Raw genomic sequence first — 17,069 nt, 5'->3', positions numbered from 1 at the left:
CCCTGCTCAGTGGGAGCTGAGTACACGTTAAGGTGCCTGGACCTGAGGAAGGAGCCTCACAGATAGGTCTGGGTGAGGTTCCTGGCGTCTTCCCTCTCCCACTCTCCTTCCAGTCAGTGCAGCCAGGGGCTGAGTGAGCATGAGGAGGGGGACCATGTTGGGGAAGGACAGGAGAGTGGTCAGAAATGGAAATAATTAGAAGCCACTTCGGAGCATCATTGAGCGGATTTGTGCTGTGTTCCTGCTGTTTCCCTCTGCTCCCAGGGCTGTGGTCATCAGGAGGCCTGGCTGGACACCAGCTTTCTCTGCCCCTTATAATCATGGCACAGGGGCCACGGAGCTGGCGTCTGTGTCAGCGACCCCACAAGGAATGGTCTTCAAAGCTGGTTGCCAGGTGGAAAGGTCCTGTGGTGCCTGCCTGGCTGCAGGCCAAGGGCTTGCCCTGCACAGCCTGTCTTTCTGTAACGCTGAGCTGCAGGACTGTGTGCCTCGCCTCCCCCCTCCCATGCCTCTGTCTCCCCAAGGTCCTCTTATAACTAAACCACCAGATAGATAGAGGTCAAGGCCACTTTTCAGGGGTTCCTATGCTTGTTCCTCTTGTCCTTCACCCTAATTATGTAATACACCTGTGCCCTGATGACCTCGTGTTTTGAATACAAGCCCTCCACAGGACTCACGGGTGGGGAGTGGTTGCAGCAGTTACAGGTTGTAGCACGGTGTCCATGGACGGGTGGGGGCTTCCACATAACGCCTTTTTCTTCCTTGACAACGAGTCATTTGCATCCTCCATGTGCCATGCACTGACAGACCCTGAGGGCACAGCAGTGAGCCAGCCCTGCTGTTCCCGCGGTTCCCGGCCCTGTCCCAACACAGCTTACGTAGGCAGCTTCAGTACCCCAGTCTCCTCCGAACCTAGCCTGGAAGTTTCATGTCATTTGGTGATTAATATGGGATATTTTTTACTCCGGAAGTCAAATATTTATCACAGTAGAGGCGAGAGAGAGTTTTACACACTGTACATACATGAGTGGGTGTCTCTCCTTCATGCCAGTCTCTGGTATAGGAGGTCCCGTCTGCTCTGAGGTCTTCTCATGATCTACACGTCAGGGTGTGAGTGTGCGGAGAGCTTAAGGCAGACTGCGCCCGATGGGGACACTGAGGAGGAGTTGCTGCATTCAGCATGAGATTGGCAGCATCCGTCTCAGGTGCTGCTCAGCTGCTAACATTTCTCTGATTCTAAAAGAGTTGGACCTCGGGAAGTTAGTCATTAACTGCTAAGGACTGACCTGTGTATTAGCCACCGACCTTCAGGAGGCCGCACTTGTTTCCTGAGTGTCCAGTGCCTGACTCCCTATAAAGGGAACCTTGAACCTTTTCACGAGGGCCGGGTGGAGCTTTACTCTTGACTGTAGCTAGGAGGCGGGAGGGTGAGCTGGGGTAGCCCTGGGATCTTTCCAGAGCTGATTTTCTCTGAGCTCTTCCCTCTGTTTGTCCCACACTTGGCGTTTAGGAGCTGGAGCAGACTTTGTCATGCTGGGAGGGATGTTTTCGGGCCACACCGAATGTGCTGGAGAGGTGATCGAGAGGGACGGGCAGAAACTCAAGCTCTTCTATGGGATGAGCTCTGAAACGGCGATGAAGAAGCACTCGGGAGGGGTCGCCGAGTACAGGTAAGGGGCAGACCGGGGCTTCTCAGTGGTGAGGGCTCCCATTTCTCTCGCTTCCTACGGAAACGAGATGGAAGGAGGTCTCGGAGAATATCACTTCTGTCTATATTAAAGCTCTGTGTTGAGGGGCTAGAAAACCTATCGTGCTCTTTTTAAATGGCCATATTTTTTTCACCCAACTAGTATTTGTAGCGTTTGGGGCCCTCAAAAGGCAGTGAGGGCAGAACTGTTTTGGGATGGGTTGGACATGTGACTGGGGGTATGTGTGAGGAGGCAGGACTCCTGCTCAGCCAGTCTCAGAGGTGACGCTCCAAAGGGTGGCCGGAGGGTCACTGCCTGGTCCTTCTGATAGAGGCTTGGCTGAGCTCTCCCAATAACCTCTGACCCCTGGCCTGGCGTGAGTTCAGCTGCAAGAGTTGGGTTGAAGAATGGGTCTCCTGTTGCATGTGAAACAGGCATGGTCCACACCATCCGGTGGAGGTCGGCTTTCTTGAAGAATGCCAAGTTTCACCTACAGGAGCTCTCACGGGACTCTAACCCGCCTCTAGCCTCTGACAGTTGACTCGGGGGGGGGGGGGGCATTTTTAGCCATTGAATTGTCACTCATTGCAGAAAGGATGCTCACTTCTGCTTATCTTTTTTTTTTTTTTTTAAATTTATGATCCCAAGGTGCCCGGCTAGCTCTGTCGGTAGAGCACGAGACTCTTAAATCTATGATCCCAAAAGATAACCTCGCCTTTCATTTCACTTCCATTTATTTTTATTTTTTAATTAAATATATTGGGGTGACATTGGCTAATAAAATTACAGGTTTCAGGTGGACGCATCACTTCCATTTTAATTGTCTGCATGTGTGTTTTAAGAACCTTCTGACAGAATATATCCACGGCCTTCCCCTGCTTGAGTCTATTGCCCTTACTGGGGTTAGCGCTGACGACAGGCTACAAGAAGGGGGCAGGATGGAAGGCCCTGTATCCGCAGGAGGAAGTCCTGTGTGAGAGCTGCCTGCCTTTCTCCAGGAGCCTCAGGCACTGGGATGCAAACCCAAGCCCTCCGTGGCTGACACCCTCCCTTTCCTACCATCCTTTCCACACCTAATTGCTTACTGTAAGGACTTGGGATTCAGATGCGTTATATAAGGTTCAAACCAATCTAGAGGGCAACAGCCCCCCGAGGTTTTTGGGTGGGTAGGTGGGCGGTGTGGGGTGCTCTCCCAGGGTTCTGTTCTTCAGTTGGGCACTGGGGACTTGTCCTCAGTCTCTCTAGTCTTTTTCTCTTTTACGGGAAACCTCAATAAAGGTGACGGGATACCATGGGGAAGGCAGGGTGGGAAAGGGGAGTAGGAGACCTTCACCCGGCAACTTCAGACAGGACAAGGGCGCACTCCTTCCCGGGCCGCCTGCAGAGGCCAGCTTTCTCCCCCGTGGTACCTGATGGGGGGGGAGGTGATTGCTGCCCTTAGTGCTAACCTGGACCTCTGGCCAAGAAGCTCCATGTGGTACTAGCAGCCGCTGTCGCCATCCAGGTGGTGCCCGATCGGTCTCCTAGGTGCTGGCGTGAAGTGGAGCCATTGTGAGTGAGTGGCAGCTGGCTGCTTCGCCTAGAGTATGCTTTTTGTTTTTGCCCTCTAGTCGTCGCATCTGTCTTGGGTTCTAAGAAAAGAGACTGGGAAGGCCCAGCTAGGCTAGACAAACAGAAGCCGAGGGGCCAAAAGAAAAATCTTCTCCTGTAATTTCAGCAGGGTCTAGACATAACAGAAAATACAATACTCAGGAGTAGCAAGACCCGGTTCTGGAAGTGGGTTCGAGCCTTAGACAAGGAAGGGACGTGCTGAAGGAATCAGAACCGTAATCCGAAGGCAGACTGAGCCCTGCAGGCTGCATCTGTCTAACTTCCTCCCTCCATCCATCCTCTTTCCCTCTCTGCAGCCTCGCTATTATCTTCTCACGAGAGTGGTTCTATTTAACATTATACTTAATTAAGACTGAGGTATTTATGTTGTGCTAGTTCCTTCCCAGTCATTAACCATTTATTTAGTTCTCACGCTGTTCGTGGTAGATCAAAGTACCTTTGTTTTACAGATGAGAAGACTTGAGCATCAACAACAAATGACTTGCAAAAGGTGCTATCACCAGTTAGCTGAGAAGCAGTGGGTAGCTTCCAGGAAGGCCCAGGAAGGCCCCGGGCCTTGAGAAGATGAAGTGGCAGTTGTTGCAGGCACACGTGTGCATACGTTGGTCTCTGGTCACAGTGCAGTGACACAAGTCATCTGCTTCATGATATTGGCGCCCTAAGCCAGCCACTAGGCCAGCCCTTCATCTAGTCGGTGGTTAAATAGCTAGATTTCACCCAAGGGAGTCCTGCATGTGTAGATTTCAGCGTACAGGAGTTACTCTCTCTCGAAATTCTAGGTAGTAAGTTTCTAATCAGGAGATACTGTTTTAACAGTTGAAGAGACCAGCTAGAGAAAGTTCCAGTAACAAGTTGGTGGTTACAATTTCCAGATTGTGTTGAGGGCTAGAGTTTTACATAGATCTGAGGTTTCCGTCTTGTGGTGCCTCTCCAAAAGCAAGTCTGGACTGTGTCTCCATTTTGCAGGAAGGGGACCTGTCCTGTGGAATCACAGTGTTAGTTGGTGGCCTTGTGAAGAGTGGACGACTCAGCAAGGACAGTGATATTGCCTAGTGTTTGCACTGTGTGCTACACCTGAATTTCTGGATGTTCTGAAAACAAGAAAGATACTAACCAAAGTCCTTGTCTCTGGTGCTGAGAAAGTCTTGAGTCCTCCTTGGGTTCCACTTTGCTGGGACCTTACCCCACGCCCAGGACGACAGGTGTAGTGACTTGTGTGAGTGAGCTGGGGGAACGTGCCCAGCAAAGGGCCCCCCGAAAGACAGGCCCTTAGGGGGAGTCGCTGTATCTTGCCGGTGGAGGTTCCTCTGTGACCTGGTGGGTTAGGGTTGTTCATTTTATCAGTCTTCTCCTGATTGTCCCTTTTGAAGACACACTGTCTGACCTGGGATGCAGGAGGGAGAAGCTCCAGGCTCCTTCTGTTGTTGATCAGGGAGGGTGAGCAGCAGAGGCGGTGGCAGGGGTTGGTCTGGAGGTAATCTGCCAGGTCTGCTCTCATCCCCTGGGCATTGGGCCCTGGGCCAGTTGGAGACTAGTGTACAGACTGAGATGGAGGAGAAATGAAGTTTGTCCTGTGGGGGCAGAGTAGAGGCCCGCTGCTGAGAGGAATGTCATTGTGCAGGATGGTCCCGTGTTGTTGACAGACGCCTTCCCCAGGTGCTCTCAGTAGCCAGCAGCGAAGTCGTGCACTTCAGGTGGGACGACCGTGTTCATCTGTGATGCTGGCATGGTCAGCTTGGGGTTTGTAGCAGTGTGGGTGTGGGGTCAGGGTGGCATTTAGCTACCCGAGGGCCCTGGGGCTGCTTAAGGTGCCAGAGCTGGGAAGATTCTAGCTGGGTTTCTAAGGCAAAGAGCCCGATTAACAGGAGCACTTCCTTTTCTTGCAGAGCCTCTGAGGGCAAGACTGTGGAAGTGCCTTACAAAGGGGACGTAGAAAACACGATTCTGGATATTCTCGGGGGACTGAGGTCGACCTGCACCTACGTGGGGGCCGCCAAGCTCAAAGAGCTCAGCAAGAGGACCACGTTCATCCGGGTGACCCAGCAGCACAACACGGTGTTCAGCTAACCTGCGGGTGAGGTGCGGTCCTGGTCACGGAGCTTCCACACACGCTGCGTTCACATCTCCTGTTACAGCAGAGCTTCGGCTGCTCCCGAGCGGCCAATGCTGCCTCCTCTCCTCCTGCCGCCTGGAGGCGCTGGGGCTCCCCTAGTGCCTTTCGGGGGGCTGGAAGCAGAGCACTGATACGGTCAGCAGAGCCCAGCTGCCCGGAACTCATAACCTCATTGTTAAAACTAACACTCGTACCTTTTTCTTTCTTTTTTAAAAAAGAAAATGGTTTCACTTTAATATAATGCTGTTATCTTGAGAACTTACTTGAGTCCTGGAGTTTGCCTTTTCAGGAACCAAGTTGTAGGGGGAGCTGGGGGTTTCCACCCTCCTTCCCGACATGCTCATGGATCTAAGTCCATGCACCTTGGGGGGTGAGAACCGGGTGGGGGGCAGTCAGTAGCCGGCATCACCTCCCTCCAGCTTCTGTTTGGTGGGAAAGAACCACCCCCCAAAAGGACAGACGAGGAATTGGTTTCCCGCAGGTATTCCCAGGGGTGGTGACGTGTTTCACTACCTTTGTTAGATGTGCCTTTTGGGGACAGGGCATCTGTCCCTGCCAGTCGCTGCTCCTTCTGGGAAGCTGTCCCTGTCCTGGTTTTTCTCTTAGCTTTGTTCTTCCATTCCTTCTCCTTCCTTTCTGAGTCCTGACATGCCTGGCTGGCCTCCCTCCCTCTTATTTTTGAATTCCACTGGATATTTAATTGAACAGTTATACACCAAAAAACTAGCAGGTGGAGTCTCACTGAGAAAACAGCAAAAGCCTTGACCAACAGCTTCCTAAAAGCATTGGTTTAAAACATGAGTTAGAACCGTTCCCTCATGGTGATGAATGCTTGGAAGGAAGGACCACGAGGGACGCCTGGGTAACGGCTGACTCACGGGTAACACTGGTGCTTTCTTGGGGAAAGGACCCGGGGCCCGCAGGAGCCCTGCAGCCATCCGCTGTGGCGCCGTTTAAACGTGAACCCGATGCCTTAGTGACGGCTGGGCGCTTGCTGAAGCATCCTTTGAGTGATAGGACTGGGAGATGTCTGCAGACCAGGATGTTTCCTTCATTCTAAAGAAGCAGACACAGGAGTAAATTTTCTCTGAAAAGGCAACTGACGGCCCTGGGGTGAGAGAGGGCCACAGGGCCCTACTGCAGGAGGGCGAGTTAATTGCCTGATGACGCTGTATGAAGACTCCAGCCTCCAACCAAACCACCACACGGGAAATTAGACGTCCGTGTTCAGTCTTTAAAGGTATTCTTGTAAGACCAGGCAACTTTAACTCCATTGAGATACCTTTCCCTCCACACCCGTTAAGAATGATTCTTGTACCTGTGGAAACATGAGTGGCTACACCTTTGAGGTATGAGGGTCTAGGATGTTTAATGCAGAGAAGGGTGTGGGGCTGTGCTGGAGGGGCGAGCCCCGGGCCGTTCCTGTGGAAGGCCTTAGGTTTGATAGTTTAAAAATAAGGGAGAGGTAAAGGGAAGGCGGACCTAAAGGAATCAACTTAAAACGCACCAGCAGTAGTCAGTAGTAAGAGACTGTTGCCAGTGTCCCCTCCTGTGCTCCCCTCGGTGGTCAGGGTGAGGGACGCCCATCACTACGGGGGCCCCTCCGGCAGCCCTCTGCCACGGTGCCTGCCCCAGCCGTCTGTCTCGTGTAAAGACTGTGCAGACTAGCTCTTTGCACAGACGAACTGAAGGCAGGTTCCTCGCTCAGCCGATTTTTAGGGACATGAAAAGCCAAGGAGGCATACGGTCATCTGGAAGCAGAGGCTGCACAGAAAGCACCTCTAAGGCTCCACTGCCCTCTCCGCAGCCAGTTCATCTCCAATAGGAATGGGCCTGGGGAGCCCGCAGGGGAGCGGCCCTCAGACCCGGTGTGTGGACAGGACACAGAAGCAGCCGTGATGCCCAAGTGCAGGCCTCCCGTGCAGCCCTAGGCCTGTGGGGAGGAAAGGAGAGCCAGCGAACTGGATGGCATCCGCCTCGGGGTCCTGCCCCACTGCAGCAGTGTGACCAGTCCAGGTACCCATCGGACCCCAAACTTGTCAGAACCATTAGCATCTAATATAAAAACAGGGAAGGCAGCTATTCAGACCGCTGCCCAGACTTGTCCCCAGCATGTAGCGCGTCCCCAGACTGCTCTGGAGGAGGGAGACAAGCAGCCCTTCCTGTCCGGGCTACGAGGCTCACCTCATCACTGACATTCACAATGCGCCAGGGGCCTCACTTAAGTCCTCAGAGACGGCCCCAAACATCTAACCAGCAGGGTAGGAAAAGGGGTAGCCTTCCCTCCCTGGGCTAACAACACCCAGAGTTCTCCGCCTCTGCAGGGCCTCACAGCTGGAACGTCGATGGCCACACATGCAGATGGCAAAGGTCACTGAAAGTCACGGGTCCTTGAGGAGCTACTTTCCGGGGCAACTGCTAAGCCACGTGTCATATCGCACAGTGCAAACCTGGGGTGCAGTTCTCTCGAGACAAACTGGCCCTTCCACGTGCTGGGTGACCCTCTGCTTGTTGAGTCTCTAACAGGCATAACTGCAGAAACTTTCTGCCTTCAGACCACGAACCAGTTTACAGCAGAATGTATCAATAATGCTGCATGAGCCCACCAAGCTGCCAAATGCTGTTTAGAAACAATTATCTCTTGTAAACAGTGGCGTTCAGATAGAAATAAACACGAACTGAACAAGGCAAAGACATCACGACCTCCCCTTTTCAACCCCTCCAAAAAACTAGTACAGGCAATGCCTACCAAGTGACGACAGTGGGTAAGCAAGGAGGAATTCCCACCAGTCTCAGCCTCAGCATTCTTCGAGGACCTGACACAAGGCAAGGACACATTTGCAATTGGCACTGTTATTTTTATTAGTACGAGTATACTGAAACAATAAACTTGTACTGGTATACAGACAATTTATTTAAAACAATTTTGTTCAAATTTTGAATCAAACATTGTTTTATTATAATAATGAAATAATTTCTACCTAGAAAACCTGCAAGCACCATCAAAGAAAGGGACCATAAAATTCAATAAACAGACTCGAGTGTATCCTACAAATAGACACACCACGATTAGAAAATAGAATATGAATTCTTCCATTTTTTTTTTAATATTTGTTTTAAAAAAGCTAGTGCAAGTACAATATTTTACACTGGAATTACAGAGAGTATGCACGCATATGGAAAAAAGTTCTCCTGTCACAATAAAAGCTCTTAACTACGTATGCACTTAATATTTTCTTTTCAGTAAGGTGCAAAACATCACTCCTTCCCTAGTTTTCCTCTACTGGCCATGTCAGTCTGATAGTGCCCACAGTCCTGGCGTCTCTTTTCCCTTGGCCGGTGGGAGGCGTACGGTTGGAAGTTTGGTGGGTCATGATCTGATAGTAACATCCATAGGGACGAATCTCAGAGATGGTTCTGGGGCCAGGATCCTACTTGCTAGAAATCAGGACGCTGTCTTCACGAAGGCCACCACTGATACTAGGGCCATCCTGAAACCTCCCTTCGGCTGACACTAATTTGGATTTACAGGTGAGCGGTGCCGGCCGGCAAGGAGGAAACCTCCCCCAGAGGCCAAAAGGGCAGTATTCATAGAACCCAATGCACAGGCGTCAAGTTTAATGTTCACGGACTAAAGAATTTACCCCACTCCAGAAGAGTAGGTGGCTCATCTGAGCACCGGAGGAAACCCAGGCACCCGGCTGCATGGTAACTGCTCTTTATAAAGACAACAGCTCTGAGCTAGTGTCACCTCAGGCCCTATATTCCAGAGGACAGTATATCATCTCGGCAAAGATTACTGTAAACAACGCTTCCAACGCAGGCCTTCAGACTGGCCATGGAAAAGGAGAGAGGCTCAATGGCCATCCAGACAGTAAACGAACAAACCAAAGGGAAAGAAAACTTGGGCAAAGTCTCCAATTATCTGCAGTGGAAGACTTGAGTCCTTTCAAGATTTCAGATAAGAAAAGTTACGGAAATTCTTAGAGACTGTTACTGTGTAGATACTACCTATTGGCCAAATGCACTTAGTTTTAATACAGCTGAACCATCTGTATGCAAGTCAAGAGGACGTGAAAAACCGAGGCTGCTGATCCCTCCCGCCACTGTATAGGTGAATGTCAGCTACCAGAAACGTTGCGTTTAACGGCACGGGAGGAGCTGAGACTCTGAATTTAAGAATTGTAGGTGGGTTTGCGCAATATCCCCACAGCTGTCCAGTATCCGCTGGCCGGCTTGATTTTTGGACAGAATATGACTCTTCAGAGAGGTTGTCCCATATTTATTTTGGCCTCAGTATTAAACAAAAAAAAAAAGTTAACTAAAGTAAAATGAGGCATTTAAATTGAATTCCGTGTTTCGTCCCCCCATTTAAATGAGGTGTGGGGGGAAAGAAGGCTGAGCATCTTTTTTGTCCTCGTGATGAGTCCTGTTTAATTGGTAGCTAGGATCCCTTGTTACAAACACTTCTTGTTCAGGATTATATTCTTTGGGTTTATTGGAACAGGAAGTGCTGAAAATGTCAAACATTTCTGAAGGAAAAGGAGTTGCAATGGCTTAAGAGTTTAAACTAAGAAGGGAGCTCAGAGAAGTACTTTCAGCATAGGAATGAACAGTATTCTCAGACTGCAGAATACAGAGTCGCCCTCTCTCAGACGAGGGCTGTTATGTAACAAAAACAGAAAGGAAGCATTACAGTTGAAGAGCCTTTGACGCGGTAGTTCTTCCAGGCCGTAACCATATGAATCTGATCATTTAGACATGACAAATTTCTATATACAAAAAAACATGTAACTTCCAACCTGTATGCCTTTTTTTTTTTTTTTTACAAACAAGGTATGAAACTCATTGTTTCAACAGATCCGTATCTTTCAAACACTGAATCATATTGACATTCATTTTTCTTTTGTGCAATTTTTTTTTAAAACATTACCTGTACTCCTCAAAGTGAGTGCCTCAAAAATTTCTTTTCTTCAGCTTCTCAAATTAGGTGTACATTGAAAAAAAAAGAAAATTCCCACAAGGTCTAGTGCTACAAGAAAAGATCCCGTCAGTAAGGTAACGTATTTGAAGCGAGGTCATCTATGTAGAAGTCTCAGCTCCAGAGTAGAGGTGTGCAAATCGTTTGGAGTTTCCCTATCAACAGAAACACAACACTGTCCGCGGAAAAGAGAGGAAACCAACCCAACACAATAGCATATGCATGTGCTTTATAAAAACTATATTCTCTGTATATTTATTACTTGTTGTCTTAAATTCTCTATTTCAGAAATTCTGGGTTGAAAACACAAAAGTGGAAGCAAAGGCCTCCACTCCACTTTAAAGAAGAAAAAAAAAAAAAAGCATAATTCCCTTTTCTTTCATATATCACCACCAAAGAAGCTGGATGGGGCCACGGAGGCAGCCGGTCCTGTTTTCACCTGGACTCAGCATGGTGACCAGGAACTAGGAAGTGCAAAGGGTTTTAGGAGAGAACAGACCTCAGCTTGTTGAGCTGCTTGCGGTTCATGAAACAGTCGCCATGACAACCAACACAGCTCAAAAAGCCTGGCCGCCTGTCCCAAGAGCTCTGCTCCTTCACCCAAATCTGAAATAGCGTGGCATTTAGTGTCTTCAAAAGCACGGAGATTTTTCTCTCTATGAAAGAAATAGGTTTCCTTAGTAGTCACAGATGTTAAAGGGTATTGTCAATTGTTTCCTTAAAAAAACAAAAATAATTCCAAAGCTACAACAAAAATAAATTTTGGCAACATATTTTCAGTAAAGATCAAACTATGTGCAAAGAGTGGATTTTATGATTACTAGGAGCTACTGTTCCTCGTGAACATGCAGCATTATATTGCGATCTATGCGGGATCTAAGGAGTAATCCACAAGGTGCAGGAAATCCAAACATTCCTTGAAGTTGTACAGCCCTACTCCAGAGCAGTCAAAGTGCTGCTCGGGGCACATCAGTGTACCACACACACGCCAGCCCGTCCCTGAGTAAGAGGTGTGAAAGGTTCCGCAGAGTTCCTTGTAGGGAAGGAGGAAGATGCCGCTTCCTGCTGGGGGAAAACCCGACACACTCACCGAACAAAACACACGTAGGGTCACAATTCAGAGTTAGAAATGGGATCGACAACAGCAGTGGAAAAAAAAAAAAATCCCAAACCAAACCGGGCGAGTCGGGGAAAACAACAATAAAAAAATTGACATAGACAATGATCCTGAAAGTCCAAATGAAAATGCAATTTGGATTTCCACTTCAAGAGGTTTGAGGTAAGTGGCACCCATCTCTTTTATCTCCACCCCAATGTGGCCCAAACTGAAATAACTCTCTAAGTTAAATATTCTAAGGAACAGTCATTTTCTATATTTAGAAATCCCTATAAAGAGAGGTTCTTGTTTGTTGGTTTCTTATATTTTTTTTTTCTTTTCACCCTGACTGATTTCTCGGTGATTGCGTTCCATTGTAAACGCAAAAGGCCTGCTGTTATTAGTTTAAAAGTGGAAAACAGGAAAGAAAGAACTGAAGACAGTGTCAGTAAATATTGCAAAGTAGACGGTACAGAGGCACATGGCTGATCCTCGTAAGCTGCAGGGCACCGAAGAATTTCTACGCCTGTCCTTCCCAGGTTTGCTACACAGGAGGGGTGACAAAGGCTGCTCTGGGAGCCTCAGCTCACCAAGGTCTGCAAACAAGAGGAGGTTCCCTGTCCCCTGGATATTCTTCCTATTTGAAGAGAAAGCTGCCACAGAGGAGTGGTGAGCAGTGCTGGCAGGCGGCCCCCTCCACAGCCACCGGCCCACACGCTCACAGTGCACCCACACAACAGGCCACACTGCCTGCGGGCTCAGAGGCACAGCTCAGAGTCTCAGGGACACAGACCTGAGGAGGGGCCTGCCCACTTGCAGAAAAGGGCGTGGAAAATGGGTCGATGCTGGCTCTCCTGCTCCAGAGTGCGCCTTAGAAATGACTCTGCCTCCTTCCTCTCCACACTCCACATTCACTATTCCTCGTGGTGACAGCGGAACTGCAGCTTGTCCCGTCCCCTATATATCTCCTTCGCTTGTTCTTTCTGCAACGTGGCGACAGACCCCTGGGCTCCTGAAGGCTCCTGCCCGGCACTCAGCATCCACAGCAGCAGGGGGAGCTCTAAGCAGGAGGCTCTCCCCTTCGGCTCCTTTCCTCCCCACAAGGAAAAAGCCAAAAGGATCTGAGCTTCAACTAGAGCACACGGATCAGACTATTGGCACGGAAAGTATTGCACATGCTAAGAAAGCAGGGAAATGAAGTGGGACGACATTAAGAACCAATCCTCTTAGAATTCCTATACCTGAAACAGAAGCGCAAAGATGATGATGATGTTCCTATTGCTCCAAACCATGCATGTGTTCCCATTTTAGTGTTGGTGGTGTGGATCCAGTTAGTTCAGTCCTTGGAGTGAGCCCGAAGGTGGTGTGTGTTTTCTGAGTCCACGCGAGTGGCCGTAAAGATGGTACTCATGAGGACCAAGTCGATGTGGCAGCCCCGTATTCCTCTTACCATCAAAGGTTGTAAAACAAAGAGAAACAAAACCTAATAATTGCAAGTGCCCTGAGCAGAATATATGGAAGATTAAGCAAGTTCTCTGAACAGAAACGCTTAGAAAACACAGCACTAAATGAGCATGACTGCGAGAATGGGCCCACCCAGCTCTCTGCTAGCATGCCAAGGGGGTGATGAGATTCGAAGAGAGTCAAGGACCGGCTCTAGCTATTCTCTATCTCGTCAAATGTTTTTTGGTACATCCCAGAAAGTGGTTTATAAAAATCATTAGTCCTGGTGAGTACAAAATGTGAAGCAATACTAGATAGCTAACATGTGGGCTGACATTAGAATTTCATTTTAAATTTGTGAAATGGAAAAAGTACTAGTTTCAATGGTAAAAGAAAAATCAGAAGTATTTGTTCAGATTAGTTGCAGCCATTCCAAGTAAGAATGTTAAAAAATTTCTTCCTACTTATAAAACTTTTTTTAAAGTACTTTGAGATGCAAACTCAAAACCTACAAACAACATTTCAGTTCTCTGGGAATAAAAGGTTTAAACTATGAAATACCCTTTCTGGGTTTGTACCAAACATTAAAACTTGATTTGATTTCAGATGAAAAAAAAAAAAAGTCATTCTGGAAATAACATCAACAACAATAATGAAGTAATTGTTGTTTTGTTTTTTGTTGTTTTTTTTTTTAAAAAAACAAGTTACACATAGAAATGTCTCTCCGGAAAACTCTCTCAATGAATCTGAAGAAAATTCTCCGAGTTGTCCTGCCAAGACCTGGCTTTTGTGACAGATGTGGTAGAAAGACCAAAATAAATGCTGAAAGGAACATAACCTTATAAAACAGCCTAGAGTTTAGGCAGGTTAGAAAGTAATTCTGCTACATTTATTTATGCTCGTTCAGTCCCCCAAACCTTTCCCACAATGTTATTCGATAAAAACTGCAGGAATATCACACAAATTATAAACTCAAGATGTGCAAATCGCAAGGTTCTTTAAAAGTTCGTCTTAAAAAGAAAAACACTGGACAAAAATGAGTATTCCTTTTCTCCATCCCTTTTCTCTCGGTTTCTCTGCCAGCTCTGCATATGCCTTGAGTTCCCTCTCCAACACCAAAGCGAGAGCGCCTTCCCATCAGGCTGCACTGGTGGCCACTCACCGTCCACACTGCTTCGTGATTCACATTCATCCTTTAAACCACATTGCAACTGTCAATATCTTGACGTGAGAAGCTCTGCAGAGCTGAAATGTAGTTACAGTGTTGAAAAAAGAAAGCAACTTAGTTTTTTGTTTTTTTTTCTTCCCAAAGACTTGAAAGTGAGATACAGTACTTGTTGAATGATAGACCAAGATGCTTGGTAATAAAGTGTGAACAGTATTTTAAGTGCTTAGAGATAGTAATATATATGCTCATCTTCGAAATCTAATTCCTCACGTCACACTGGAATCTGAAAAAAGTGGCACCCGAGTTGTCCATAGTCATGAACTATAAACAGTACTAGAGTTAAAAGACAAAAGATTTGCAAACCCAATGCGAAGAGCATCCGCTGCTCTCGGAAGGGCAGGTCGTCTGCCTCTTGGGAGCGAAGCCAAGGCGACCACCTGATTGGTTTTCCTAACACTGCACAGAAACCAGAGTGGGTGTCCCCGCTCCCTCCCGCCGTCCCTCCCCGCGCGGAGCCGCTGGGGGCCGCCCGGCGCCCCGCGCGCCACCGCCAGCCACCGCCGGCCACCCTGGAGACAGCACTGCTCTAGTGAAGCAGAAATGAAATCCCACCTGTGGCAGTTGCTCTTTAAAAAAAAATCAGTGCAGTCAGGCCCCATAGGGGGAAATATATATCTATATGATTAAAAGTTGCTTTTATTGTAAAATATGTTGGAGGGAGAAAACTGTTCTTTTACAGGGTTAGCTTTCCATCTGCTGTCGATCGATGCCTTTCTAGGATGCCCTGAAGCTGGGTTCCTGATACTTATTTTTGCACGTGAGACCTCCTGAGGACATGTCTCCGGACCTCCAATCCCCGTGCTGAGAGCAAGAAAGTGAGACGGGGAGGCAGAGAAAAAGGCCCTCACTGGCCGTGCGTGGCACCCCGCCGCCCGCACGCGCGCGCCCCCTGCGACGCCCTCCCCGAGCGCGTCCGAGGGAAACCAGCAGAAGTCAGCGCCCTGCGGGTGCTTCTGCGCCCATAGAAAAGGCAGGCGCCCTAAAGCCACTTTTTCGTTTCCACCAGATGCCTGGGGCCCCCCCGCTGGCGCCGCTCTGGCCCCTCCCCCCGACAGACAGACACCCTTGGAAAAAGCATATGCACCAGTCTCCTGCGCAACACCAGCTGTAACTCTAACGACAAGGTAATAACAGAAACCTAAAGGGAGAGGATACATGTAAATACTGTGTTACTTAGCCTACAGTACAGTAATCTGGATACAAAGGAGACGGGCCGCCCTGCCTCCCAGCCGCTGCTACTTGCCTACGTTGGACCGGCCTTCGATGCAAATCTTGACCTCCTGAGGAATTAGCGAAGGCTTGGGGAGAGTCAGCGGGGGCTCGTCGGCCGGCCTCTCCAGCTTGCGGCTCTCGGGCGCCGACCACCTCCTCTTCCGGGCCGCGGCGGGCTTGCTGGGCTCGGTTTTGGGGAGCAAGGGCGCCGCGGGCAATCCTATTTTTTCTGGGAACTTCAGTTCGCCGTTCTCGGCGAGCAGCTGCGCGCCCCCCCGGCCGATGCCGTTCTCCTGCTCGGCGCACCGGGGCCTGCCGCCCGCCGGGCTCTCGGCCTTCGAGTGCTTCAGCAGGACGCTGGCCGGGTCGGCGGGCTGGCCCTTCTTCACCGAGCCGTTCTTCAGGTTCTTGAGGGTCAGCGAGATGCACACGTCCCCGACGGAGAGTCTGCAGCAGGGCAAGTCAAAGAGCTGGCTGGTCCTCTCCGGGCAGCAGGACGACCAGCCCTGTCCAAACACAAAAAAAGGGTACTCGACCAAGACCTCCACGCTGACCTGCGAAAACAGCGAGAGGCAGAGAGAGGGGAAGGAAGGACGTGAATAAAGGCATTAGGTTCTGGTTTTCGTTGACGCACGCACATACAGAAGCGGAGCGGAACAAGGTAAGGCACTTCCACGAACCTCCCGCCCTCACACACACCAAGGAGGCTGCACAGAGGCTGAGGCCTCGCCTGTTTGGCTCACCCTTCTATCCCCAGAGCCCAGGATGCCGTCCGGCCTGTGACAGGCCCGCGCCTTGCGGTGCTTTTACAGACGGAAGGCAAACGAGAAACCTGTTACCCAGGTTTGTGCTGAGCGCGTCCGACGCCGCGCCCATCAGCTTCCGAGCGTGTTTGGAGGCAGAGGCGGCTCCTCTGCAAGGGGATTTTAAGCAGACGGACCTAACCATGCAAACTCTCACTGAAAAACCCCTCGGAGTGACTTCATTAACTGAACGAAGAACTTGCTCCGTGTTTGCCTTCCGTCTGTGAAAACACTGCCATGCACAGCTGGCCGATGGGCCAACGCTCAGACGCTGAGGGGCCTGGCGGCCCTGCTTCTTTCCAGCAGCCAGCAGGGGCTAAGCTGGGCGGACAGTGCTCTCCAGGGAGAGAAGCAGCGCCTTCCCCCCCGGGGCTGGCCCTCCCCTGGCCGGCACCCTTCTGGGCTGAGCCACAGCAGCCTCACTCAGCACTCCCGTCAGACGCTGAGCTCATCATGACTTCACAGAATCATACTTCGGCTCCTTTCTCTCCACTCTTGAGGTCCCTTTTTGCTATTTCAGCTGCGCTGGTGATCATTTTATGACCTTGTGGGGGGTTCAAACGGTCTCTGGTTAAACCCCAGTGAGCACATGTTCCTGGGGCCAGCACCATATAAAACCAAAGCAGATTACATAACTCCTGGCAACTCCACAGTCCATTTTGTTCATCCACAAATGCGTCTTTTTCCAAACACGTTAGGCGGACCGGAAGCTAGAGCGGGCGCGTGACTAGCCTCTGTCCTACGTCAGCTCGGAGCCCTCCGTCTTTCATCTCTGGACGCCTGGCAGTCGGCACTTCTCTTTTCAGGGGCAGGCCTCCTGTGCTCCCCCGTTCTTCCCCCGCCCTCCTCCTGCCGTTGCAGGCACAGCCGCTTGCTCGCTGCTCCCCTGAGAAA

General features: G+C 49.8%; 2 protein-coding genes across 2 annotated transcripts in view; one reads left to right on the top strand and one right to left on the bottom strand.

Annotated features, from left to right (window-relative positions):
• Positions 1-5,670, top strand: part of GMPR (guanosine monophosphate reductase) — a 41,894-nt gene extending 36,224 nt beyond the window's left edge. Inside the window, exons 8-9 of the mRNA XM_087820631.1 lie at positions 1,511-1,670; positions 5,186-5,670. Coding sequence (XP_087676757.1) covers positions 1,511-1,670; positions 5,186-5,366 — 341 coding nt within the window. The 3' untranslated portion in view covers positions 5,367-5,670. The remainder of the gene's footprint in view (positions 1-1,510; positions 1,671-5,185) is intronic.
• A 9,481-nt stretch (positions 5,671-15,151) lies between these two features.
• Positions 15,152-17,069, bottom strand: part of ATXN1 (ataxin 1) — a 365,190-nt gene continuing 363,272 nt past the window's right edge. The window contains exon 8 of the mRNA XM_016205295.2: positions 15,152-15,926. Coding sequence (XP_016060781.2) covers positions 15,396-15,926 — 531 coding nt within the window. The 3' untranslated portion in view covers positions 15,152-15,395. The remainder of the gene's footprint in view (positions 15,927-17,069) is intronic.

Source organism: Miniopterus natalensis, chromosome 9, assembly GCF_054644295.1.
Source record: "Miniopterus natalensis isolate mMinNat1 chromosome 9, mMinNat1.hap1, whole genome shotgun sequence".
Taxonomy (NCBI): domain Eukaryota; kingdom Metazoa; phylum Chordata; class Mammalia; order Chiroptera; family Miniopteridae; genus Miniopterus; species Miniopterus natalensis.
The sequence above is the reverse complement of the archived record's forward strand: the minus strand, read 5'-3'. Positions and strand labels throughout refer to the sequence as shown.